Raw genomic sequence first — 12,547 nt, 5'->3', positions numbered from 1 at the left:
ATCATCTCAACTCCACCACAAGCTTTAATAATCATTGTTACTAATAGAAGATAATATTCTTGTGCAGGAGCTCTGGGTGAACTAGATAAGGCAGAGGGCAGCATTAACAGGATCGGCTGCCTCCTCCCTGGGAGGTCGGTAATGAGCTTAATTTTTGATAGTGAACAGCACACAGCCTGAATAAGCCTGAGCAAAAACTAATCCATCACTCTACCACACTGCGCCAGGTCTGTACGGTACCGGCATGCGCCACAAGCGAAAAACATGTCTGGTGTTATTGCAAATCTGTTATTCTGCTAGTGGGGAGTGGAACATGAGTGTGTACTCACCGAGCACTTTATTAGGTACAGCTATCTGGTATTCACACTGATTATTTTATCGATTACACCATACTGAGTCTAGAACAGCTGTTACTCTGTATGTTTGCCATCTTCTGTACCATCTATTTATCAATCAGCAAGGGTGTATGTTTTGGTATGAAAGTATTAGGTGCGGCAGTGTTATTGGAATTTGTAAATACTGTTTAAACTTACTGGACACTTTATTAGGAACACATGCCTCATCCAGTATTTCTCTGGTGTTTTATTGGTGGACATGTTCTAATCCCAAGACGCTACCCGTATATAATATAATCCGCTATAATCCGGTATAATCCGCTAGCACACCAGTGCCGAGATTCTGAGCTGTCAGTGTGGTGTTATCAACTCTGTGTAAGGACCCTGGTTGCCCAGGACGCTTGTACAAAAAGTGGAGGAGCACAGGCAAATATACAGCCTCCTTGGACGTCGTCGGGCTCCAGCAGCAGATTGGGTACGCTAAATTGGGAGAGAAAGGGGGTGAAATGCATAAAAAAGTCTATCTGTACGTAGGTACGTAAAATAATATTTATGTATTTATTTGGTTATTCGTGTCATTTTATGGCATGATCAGTATCATGTTTCTGTCTGCGTATTTCTTGTCTTTACATTTTGGGGCCTTTTTATATTCATTGTCATTTTTTTGGTTGCGAGGTAGGTTCAAACTGTTCTTGTGTTTCTAAAACAATAAATGAATGCATGTACTAGATGGGTGTACCAAATAAAGTACTCGATGAGTATACGTATTCTGAGGAAATTACGCAATCCATCAGAGATGTTGCGCAACCTTGGAATAACATGGGAAATGTTTCCAAGTTTTCTTAGAACGTACCTAATAAAATACATTAGGATTTGCTGGTAAAAGTGTTTTAGTACATCTGTAAAGTGTGAATCTCCATCAATAAAAATTTTAAGATAGATTTTTGTCCATGCCCTGTGATGGATGGTTGCGAGGTAGGTTCAAACTGTTCTTGTGTTTCTAAAACAATAAATGAATGCATGTACTAGATGGGGTGTACCAAATAAAGTACTCGATGAGTGTATGCATTCTGAGGAAAATGACGCAATCCATTCTAATCAGAGACGTTGCGCAACCTTGGAATAACCTGGGAAACCTTTCCGAGGCTGCACGTATCTGTACATTACATCATAAAAAAAATACAACCATACAGGGGTTAGATGTGATTCAGAGATTAGCGGAATGTATTCACGCTATGCATTTTTAGTTTGACACAATTCCCTCTAGTCAACATGGGCCGACTTTAATCCGTGACATTTTCATATCCTGCTCAATACAGCTGAGATGGTGTAAGTGCATCTCTGACAGGATATTGCAAGATTTTCACCCCTCTTAGAACCTACCTAATAAAATACACACGGATTTGTTGGTAAGTGTTTTAGTACATCTGTAAAGTGTGAATCTCCATCGATAAAAATGTTAAGACCATGCCCTGTGATGGACGGGCGACCCGTTCGGTGTGTTATCTGCCTTTCACCCAGTGAATTGGACCCACCGCGAGCCTAAAAAGGATGAAACGATGGTGAAACAGACTAACAACCCTACTTCATCCCTAATTCCAAAACGTTAAGGGTAAAAAAAGTATAATAAATGAAAAAAGACAGCAGTGCTTTGTGAATCCTTCTCTTTGGGGTGGAAATTAATTGGTGGACTTGTCAGCCCACAACACACACTTTCACCTCGAGTTGAGCGAATAGTATTATTCCTGAATGTTGTTGACATTTGGCTTCCTCTTTCCGTAATTGAGTGGTAACTTGCATATCGTCGCTGTCCGATGAAAAACACATATCTCCAAAAACCCATCTTTTCAGGAAAAAGCAAAACGTTTTCACCTCACAGTAATGGTGCAAACAAACCACACATAGCGACATTTACATACAATTCAGTCCAAAAATAAAAGTATATCATTATCAGGTCGTCAGTCCATCAGTTTCATATGTAAAATGGACTTACGTGTACAAATATAAATCATGTTTACAACCATGCAATTGAATAACCTGAACAAACTGTATAGATCAAACATTACGCATTTCTCAAACAGTACCAGAAGGGAAGGAAGAGGAGATACGTGGTTTTGATGGACAGGTCTAACAGCCAATGGAGATCCTTGCTAAAGGGATTGCGTGATTTTTCATCTTTTCATTGGTCATTTTAATATTCGCTGCTATGGACAGACAGAGATTTATACCCACAATCAACACATGTAAAAAAGTGAAAACCGCTAAAAGTGGAGATACATGTTTTTCATCGGACAGCGACGATATGTGGACACAGTCGATCTGTGTTTACTGACGAGTTTTTCCACAGGATTCCTGGGTCAACTTGGTTTTATTTATAACTAAAGCATGTCGTAAAGAAATTCAGTATTGTTTTTTGGCTTAGCCCTACACCCACAGAGATTCCTTTGGATTTCTGAATCTTTTAATAATGTTAAAGACTGTAGCTGTCTCAGCTTTGCCACCTGGCAGGCTGGGCACCTACACAAACAACGATTGGCTGTTGTTCAAAGGGAGGTGTCAGAGTGGATTCCTCATAACCGATGCGATTACGACCTCTGCTGGCTGAATGATGGCACCTGCACAGAGGCGAGGGATAATGTGATCAGGGTGTGTCTCTCCGTACACAAAGCTGATCCACATATGCAGTCGGCATATGTACACGTGTCGGAGGGGGCTTGTGTTAGTCTGGCTCTCCTCAGTCAGAGTGGAGATCAGCATCAGTAGGAAGGAAGCTTAATGCAATCAGGTAACTGGATACGACTAGATTGGGAGGAAAATTGATTGAAATCATATTGAATTTTAAAATTGTTTTTTAAAGCAGTAAATCTGTTTGGTTAAACTCCATAGAACAAAAATATCTGCTCAAATCCATAAGGGGAATCAAATATTACACTGGATCAAAGGAATCAATTTTCTCCATGTTTGAATCAGGCAATCACCACATCATAAAGCAAAAGTCCTTTGGGACTTAATACCATAAATACACTGGCACAGATCCACACTCACCTGTCGGCTGAACTTTAACAGTGTGCTTGTCGGACTGCTTGCGGGTCATGGCGTACCAGGAGCGGTCAGGGTCCTGAATCCACTCAGATGCCTCACAGTAGTACTGGCCTTGATCTAAAGGCTGCAGGCTATAGATGGTAAGGCGGTAGGACGTGCTGTTTGTCTTATCCAGCCGTACATCTCCAGAGGACAGGCGCTGTCGATACGAGGCCCCAGGCCGCAGCACCATGTCCCGGGTCAACGTGACGACATCCCGTGGCACGGTGGGGTCATCCGGGGAGCGTAAGTACCAGCCCACTGCCAAGTGTGTGTGCTGAGAGGTCTGACGCGCCACCTCGCATCCCAGCTGCAGCGTTTCTCCCTCAACCTTAGACACTGACTGAGCGGGCGATGTCACGGAGAGCGTGTCAGGAATCACTGCAGGAAAAGAAAATCATAAGAGCTGTGAGAAACTTGTACGCAAAAACAGAAATGCACATATTTACATTCTGTGGCTCATTAAAATTTAAACAGGATTCCATCCTGCTGTGGAACACAGTCAAACCTTGTTTTTATTGCTGCTTATCACCTCAGGAAAATAAAAACCTCTCCCCTTGACTTCCTCTCACAGTCTAACTCTCACTTACTCTCTGTGGTCGCTGCTTCAATAAGATGGTCTCATCTGACCAAAGCTAATTCAAATCTCTTCAAATGCTTAATATTCTCTGTTCTTCCCTTCAACCACGAATGTTCACACAGACTCCTGCCTTTCTGGATATGTGTGTTAATCAGAGTTTGCCTGTTTGTGAAATACACAGTTTGTGGACAGAGCGTGATGGACTTCCCATTCCAAAACCATAATTATTAATATGGAGTTGGCATCCTATTTGCAATTGCAATAACAGCCTCCACTCTTTTGGGAACACTATCCACAACAAAAGATCTTTTCTGAGGTTTACGGATATCACTGTGCATAGGAGCGCAAGGTTTCACACCTGTAGTCATATAGTCCACCAAGTTTTTTTGCCCCCCAATGACATGATGACTACTAAATGAGGAGAGATTAGGGCTAACGTGCTTCCACTCTTCTGGGAACACTACCCACAACATTTAGGAGTGTTTTGTGGGTAATTTATGCCCATTCAGTCAAAGGATCATTTGTGAGGTCAGGCAGTGATTCATGGACATCACTGTGCATAGGGGCGCAAGGTTTCACACCTGTAGCCATATAGTGTACCATATACCTGTAGCCCAAAACAAAGTGCACCATTATCTCTTTTTGAACTGCTAGTCATGTTTCATTGTTTGTTTATTAGGATTTTAACGTCATATTTTACACTTTGGTTACATTCATGACAGGAACAGTAGTTACTCATTACACAAGATTCATCAGTTCACTCAAGGTTATATCGAACACAGTCATGGATAATTTGGTGTCTCCAATTCACCTCACTTGAATATCTTTGGACTGTGGGAGGAAACCGGAATGGGGAGATGCATGGGGAGAACATGCAAACTCCACACAGAAAGGACTCGGACCGCCCCACCTGGGGATCAAACCTTCTCTCTGTGACGCGACAGTGCTACCCACTGAGCCACCGTGCCATTCTTGCCCCAAATGACATGACGACTACTAAGTGAGTGTATGTGCTTCCACTCTTCTGGGAACACTACCCACAACATTTAGGAGTGTTGTGTGGGTACTTTATGTCCATTCAGTCAAAAGATCATCTGAGGTCAGGTGGTGATTCACTGACCTTACTGTGGATAACATGCTTTGCCCAAAACAAACAAAGCATGCCAACATCCCTTTTCAAGCTACTACTCATGCAAGAGCTTCTTCTTCACAATGACATGACAACTACCAAATCTATTTCCTCGACTGCTCCCGTTAGGGGTCGCCGGCGGATCGTGATCCGAATGATTGATTTGGCACAGTTTTTACGCCGGATGCCCTTCCTGACACAACCCTCTCTATTTATCCGGGCTTGGGACCGGCACTACAATGCACTGATTGATGCATCCTGGGGCTAGGACAATTCAGTATCTCCAATTAGCCTGGCTGCATGTTTTTGGACTGTGGGGGGAAACCAGAGCACCTGGAGGAAACCCATGCAGACACGGTGAGAACATGCAAACTCCACACAGAAAGGACCCGGACCGCCCCATCTGGGGATCGAACCCAGGACCTTCTTTGCTGTGAGGCGACAGTGCTACCCACTTAGCCACCGTGCCGCCCACATGACAACTACCAAATGAGGAAAGATTATGGCTAACAGGGATTTAAGGGATAGATTACGACTATTAGGACTAGCAGAGCTAGGATTAGGTCTAGCATGTGCTCCGTTTGAAAATCTGAGTCTCTTACTGTCTTCAAAAGATGATTAAAGAACCACCTATTTACTAAACACTTAGGCTGAACACTTCAGAAAAGCTTGTTCTAACAGAGTTTATCAGATTTGTATCATCAAACTGTTGTTTACTTTAACTAAACTAGGAAAATATTTACTGTGGAAGCACTTCTGTAAGTTGCTCTGGACAAGCGCGTCTGCTAAATGCAGAAAATGTAAATGTGCTTCCTTCAATACACATAAAATTACCCCTGAACTTTTTCAACCTGCAGCTAATGAATCAGCATTGATTAGATTAAAATGCTTGGAGGATGCTAAGTAACCTTTATAGCTTTAAATAGCTACGATAAGCCTAAAGTAAAACATAAACAGCCAATTATGTGAAACACAAGTATGGGAAAAAATAGTGACACTTTGTATTGTAAAATTCTCATCCATTATTTTCTCATTATTATTAACACACATCCTGACGTAAAGCTCAAGCTATGCCAACACACTGCAATTCCCAGAAGAAGCGAGTGTGTAGGTGAGCGAGTGAGTGATGAAAAACAATACTCCAACAGAGACCAACCCCACGCCGCTATGTGTTTTGCTTAGAGCCAGGGAAACACCATTCTACTTTTCAGTACCTTAATGGAAACTGCCACATGGCTAACATCAATTAGCATCAGCCGTAATGGCCCTGCCTGGCAGGTCTGCTTACTCACCCATTAACCGCTTTCTCTGACGAAGCTTTACAGGAAAGGGCTTATCTTCTGTGAGTAAGCATGATTAAACTTGAGACCTCCAGCTGCAAACGTCACGGCTATGTCTCTGTATCTACTGTAAACGTTCGACCACATGACACTGTTTCTAAATCCAAAGGGGGGAATTTTTTAGTTTTCTTTTTTAATTTAATGTGGAAACCAAACCACAACGTAAAATTCAACTGCAGGTATTATTACTGGATAGAGTAAGACAAAGACTCAGTAGTTGAAAGCTCACATGGGGACAAGGTAGCTTAATAATTACATACTGTATTAAATATTGTGTGTGCCTGTGGGCCAAGAGGGGATTGAACACACCAGTTCTCAGTTCAATTAAAAGTTCTTTACTAGAATTTACCCACACTTAGAAAGTCAAACAGAAATACCCTACACACCAAATGAACTTGATGAGATTTTACAAAAGTAACTTTTACTTATCAACAAATGAAGATTTAAATCTATGCTGAAGTAAAATGGGACACAGAATGAGGCTTAATGTAATAAGAAAAACATTATTATAGTTATATAATGTGTTCTTTACAGCACAGAGGTTACATCTTCCTATTAAAACCAATACCAACTGGATACTTTGGAAAGTGTCATAACTAATCTAGGTAAGTTTCCATAGGTGTAAATCACAGTAAGTTCATTGTCCAACTTTTTTAATCAAGGGTTTTCTCAAACATTCTGTGTTAAAATATACAACCAGCAACTAAGTTTATTAATTAATTAATTCAAGGTTCATTGTCATTTTTGTAGCACAGCCTCTTAAAACTCTCTTGGTTATTATATTAGACTTACAGTAACTTGTCAGTTGGCCAGCAAGAAAAAGGCCCCTGCTTCAAAATTGGTTCCTCAAAGCTCTACTGAAGCTTGTTGCTGAAGTAAGGGGTTTTTGTCCCGCATGGCAGCCTTAAACCTTTCCTAAATGTGAACTGTCTCACCCATATTTCAGCAGGTTTTATTTAATAGCAAACCTGTTTTCAGTGGTCCTGGATTATCACAAAATCCAGACAAAATTTCTGCTAGTATTCAGACAAGGAAGTTTATGGTCCAACAATTCAGTCAGAGAATAGGATTAGCTGCAGAAATCTGTGCCTGTAATTCCAAGTCATTTTAAACAGTTAATAATATATACGTTTATAAATAAGTTTGTATATAACTACTAAAAACATTGCTGAAAATATACTGAAGTAATTATTGGCTCAGGGGCTGAAATCTTACTAGTTTCTAAAGGTGACACATGCAGGTTGGTAGATAGAAGACGGACAGACAGACAGATAAAAGAGATAGATAGAACACAGACAGACAGATAAAAGATAGATAGATAGAAGACAGACAGAAAGACAGGCAGACAGACAGATAGATAGATATGTGATGGGGTAGAATGTCACAAATGTACATACATACAATATACAGTATGCATACATACAGTGTATCACAAAAGTGAGTACACCCCTCACATTTCTGCAGATATTGAAGTATATCTTTTCATGAGACAACACTGACAAAATGACACTTTGACACAATGAAAAGTAGTCTGTGTGCAGCTTATATAACAGTGTAAATTTATTCTTCCCTCAAAATAACTCAATATACAGCCATTAATGTCTAAACCACCGGCAACAAAAGTGAGTACACCCCTAAGAGACTACACCCCTAAATGTCCAAATTGAGCACTGCTTGTCATTTTCCCTCCAAAATGTCATGTGATTTGTTAGTGTTACTAGGTCTCAGGTGTGCATAGGGAGCAGGTGTGTTCAATTTAGTAGTACAGCTCTCACACTCTCTCATACTGGTCACTGAAAGTTCCAACATGGCACCTCATGGCAAAGAACTCTCTGAGGATCCTAAAAGACGAATTGTTGCGCTACATATAGATGGCCAAGGCTACAAGAAGATTGCCAACACCCTGAAACTGAGCTGCAGCACAGTGGCCAAGATCATCCAGCGTTTTAAAAGAGCAGGGTCCACTCAGAACAGACCTCGAGTTGGTCGTCCAAAGAAGCTGAGTGCACGTGCTCAGCGTCACATCCAACTGCTGTCTTTGAAAGATAGGTGCAGGAGTGCTGTCAGCATTGCTGCAGAGATTGAAAAGGTGGGGGGTCAGCCTGTCAGTGCTCAGACCATACGCCGCACACTACATCAAATTGGTCTGCATGGCTGTCACCCCAGAAGGAAGCCTCTTCTGAAGTCTCTACACAAGAAAGCCCGCAAACAGTTTGCTGAAGACATGTCAACAAAGGACATGGATTACTGGAACCATGTCCTATGGTCTGATGAGACCAAGATTAATTTGTTTGGTTCAGATGGTCTCAAGCATGTGTGGCGGCAATCAGGTGAGGAGTACAAAGATAAGTGTGTCATGCCTACAGTCAAGCATGGTGGTGGGAATGCCATGGTCTGGGGCTGCATGAGTGCAGCAGGTGTTGGGGAGTTACATTTCATTGAGGGACACATGAACTCCAATATGTACTGTGAAATACTGAAGCAGAGCATGATCCCCTCCCTCCGGAAACTGGGTCGCAGGGCAGTGTTCCAGCATGATAATGACCCCAAACACACCTCTAAGACGACCACTGCTTTATTGAAGAGGCTGAGGGTAAAGGTGATGGACTGGCCAAGCATGTCTCCAGACCTAAACCCAATAGAACATCTTTGGGGCATCCTCAAGCGGAAGGTGGAGGAGCGCAAAGTCTCGAATATCCGCCAGCTCCGTGATGTCGTCATGGAGGAGTGGAAAAGCATTCCAGTGGCAACCTGTGAAGCTCTGGTAAACTCCATGCCCAGGAGAGTTAAGGCAGTTCTGGGAAATAATGATGGCCACACAAAATATTGACACTTCAGGAACTTTCACTAAGGGGTGTACTCACTTTTGTTGCAGGTGGTTTAGACATTAATGGCTGTATATTGAGTTATTTTGAGGGAAGAATAAATTTACACTGTTATATAAGCTGCACACAGACTACTTTTCATTGTGTCAAAGTGTCATTTTGTCAGTGTTGTCCCATGAAAAGATATACTTAAATATCTGCAGAAATGTGAGGGGTGTACTCACTTTTGTGATACACTGTACATACAGATATATGCATATAATATTCAGGGTGAGTCAAAAGTCGCAGGACACTCTTTTATTTCAGAAACGAAAGGGAAAAAACATATCTGAATACCCCAGCAAGTAATGGGTGAGGGGGCCTATCTTTTAGGCTATGTTTGGAACATGGCTGCCATCTTGAAAGCCGCCATATTGGATCAAGGGCAAGTTTTTCCAATGGGAAGGTGGTCATGTAGCATATCAAATCAATTGCCGCAGTCAGATTTGCAATATCTCTTGTGGTTCAAAAGTTATCAACACAGAAAGTTGCAACAACAACCGGGAGCGTTCCATGTGATGCACAGCTATTTGACGTGTTCAACGTGTTGTCCCTGGTGCTGAACACAGAGCTAAAGGCGCTGGATCCAATCGTTATGAACCCGCATGAGAATCTCTGGAGAAAAGCCTCCACCATGCGGTGCTGAAGGTGGTGCTTGTTGTGGATTTTCTCAGCATACACAATTTGTTTGAGATGACCCCAGAGATAAAAGTCGAGTGGTGTGGGGTCGGGTGATCTGGGTGGCCAAAAAGATAAAAAGATAGGCCCCCTCACCCATTACTTTAAATAAAATGTACATGGCAAAATGTGCAATTTGTGCATGGACTAAAACTAAAATTAATAATAGAAGCAATAATACAAAGATTCTTATAAATTATATATAAGAGTATATAGTATAAATAAAAAATATCGCAATTTTATATAACACTTTGCCTGAATACCAACACCAAAACATCAGCCAAATACTACAAATGTAAATGTATTATGACAGTTTTGGCTATTTATAACCAGAATTTGAACAATATGCTTATCATTATTCATCAGAAAGAGTCGCCGGTCTGCTTCTATTGAAAGGCAAAAAGATATTGGTGTGTTCAATTGCACTTTGAGGAATTGTCAAAGTTTAAATGTAAACATTTGTGTAATGTTTCTTCACTAAAATACTGTACAAATCAATATTACTATACATAAATTATTGTGCTACTTAAACTGTCCATGTTTAGGAGTTATTCAGGGAAAAAATGCCTTTAAGCTTATTTTATACAGTCTTAGTATAACACCTTAAAAACCTTGGCTGAGGGAATGGAAAATTAGAAAGACATCCAGCCAGGATAGAGTGCAAAGTCAGCTTTCAAGTGCTTTTAAGAGCAGCACATCTATTTAGTCTGGATTTATCTAGTCTATCAGGTTAATTGCTACTAAGAAAGCTTGTACGAAGCTCATCAATAGTCAGCTGCATTATATCATTTATATCACGCCAAGGTCGGAGTCCTGACAACGAGAAAAGTGTAGTTTCAGTTAAGCTTTTAAAAACTGCATGATTGGTCAGATATAGATTTATAGCCTGTCGAGCAGGCTAACCAGCATGTTTGTGTATGTGTGAGATAATGGCTTTCTGTTTTTAATTATTTATACTCCACTTTGTTACCACATTCTCACAGCAGAGACAGGAAGCATGAGAGAGAGAGAGAGAGACGTTAAGAGACATAATTGATAAAATATGAGAAGAATAAGGGAACAGGGAAGTAAAGTGGAAAGCAAAGCTTATAAACTAGATCAGGGTAATTTACAGGAAAGAAGGAAAAAGAGTGAAGGAGTTTTGAATGGGCAAGGCTGATAGTATTTTGGGCATGCACACTGGCTGTCTAACACCTTAACTTATGTAATTTCTGCCACACTTCTTTATTTTGATGCTGCAGAAGACGAGTGTACATGTAAATACAGTAAGGTGTACAAAAAAGAAAAGAAGAAAAACCCCTCACTGGTTGGGGCTCTGGGCTACCAAGTGAAAAAGTTCAAATCCCAGTTTCATCATGCAGCCACTGCTGGGACCTCTTGGCTGACCCTGCACTCTAACACCAGCTTCCATACAAACTGATATATGTAATTAAAATATGTTGCCAAGTGGCAAAACTACATTTTTACAGTTATTACTGGTAGATTATTACTTCAGAAACATGTATGATCTCTGATTACTCTCTATGTGGATTTTGGCTCTAGTTTTTCACTAACAAAACTGCCAATGGGTGAACAGGCCACTGAACTGAACTGAACTTTAAACCACCTTTAAGGTACTGGACTAGTAATCAAAAGGTTGCTGGTTTAAGCCCTACCACTGCCAGGTTTTTACTGTTAAGCAAGGGCAAAATGTGTAATGGAGAGTAATGGAAAGCTTTTTTTTTATGATGATGATATAGAGCTGTAGAACTGCTTGAAAAATGAATCACCTGTAGCAGAGTGGATGGACATCAAAACTCAATGACTAGAAGCAGGGAAATGTATAGCAGAGCTTTGTACAGGACATATTTCATCACCTACCTGTCCATAAAAACACATTATTTTAATATATCATATTATATATGTTATGTAATATACACCGATCAGCCATAACATTAAAACCACCTCCTTGTTTCTACACTTACTGTCCATTTTATCAGCTTCACTTACCATAGAGAAGCGCTTTGTAGTTCTACAGTACAATTACTGACCGTAGTTCATCTGTTTCTCTAATGAAACAGATGAATGAAACAGCTTTGTTAGCCCCCTTTCATGCTGTTCTGCAATGGTCAGGACCACTAAGACGTAGGTATTATTTGGGTGGTGGATCATTCTCAGCACTGCAGTGACACTGACATGGTGGTGGTGTGTTAGTGTGTGTTGTGCTGGTATGAGTGGATAAGACACGAGTTTTTAAACACCTCACTGTCACTGCTGGACTGAGAATAGTCCACCAACCAAAAATATCCAGCCAACAGCGCCCTGTGGGCAGCGTCCTGTGACCACTGATGAAGGTCTAGAAGATGACCAACTCAAACAGCAGCAATAGATGAGCGATCGTCTCTGACTTTACATCTACAAGGTAACCCAGCTAGGTAGAAGAGTCTAATAGGGTGGACAGTGAGTGGACACGGTATTTAAAAACTCCAGCAGTGCTGCTGTGTCTGATCCACTCATACCAGCACAACACACACTAACACACCACCACCATGTCAGTGTCA

General features: G+C 41.1%; 1 protein-coding gene across 1 annotated transcript in view; it reads right to left on the bottom strand.

Moving 5' to 3' along the window:
- Window positions 1–12,547, bottom strand: part of igsf3 (immunoglobulin superfamily, member 3) — a 237,565-nt gene that overhangs the window by 88,416 nt on the left and 136,602 nt on the right. Inside the window, exon 3 of the mRNA XM_063005750.1 lies at window positions 3,381–3,797. Within this exon, the coding sequence (XP_062861820.1) occupies window positions 3,381–3,797 (417 nt within the window). The remainder of the gene's footprint in view (window positions 1–3,380; window positions 3,798–12,547) is intronic.

This window comes from Trichomycterus rosablanca, chromosome 12, assembly GCF_030014385.1.
Source record: "Trichomycterus rosablanca isolate fTriRos1 chromosome 12, fTriRos1.hap1, whole genome shotgun sequence".
Classification (NCBI taxonomy): Eukaryota; Metazoa; Chordata; class Actinopteri; order Siluriformes; family Trichomycteridae; genus Trichomycterus; species Trichomycterus rosablanca.
This window is presented reverse-complemented; position numbering and strand designations above follow the sequence as displayed.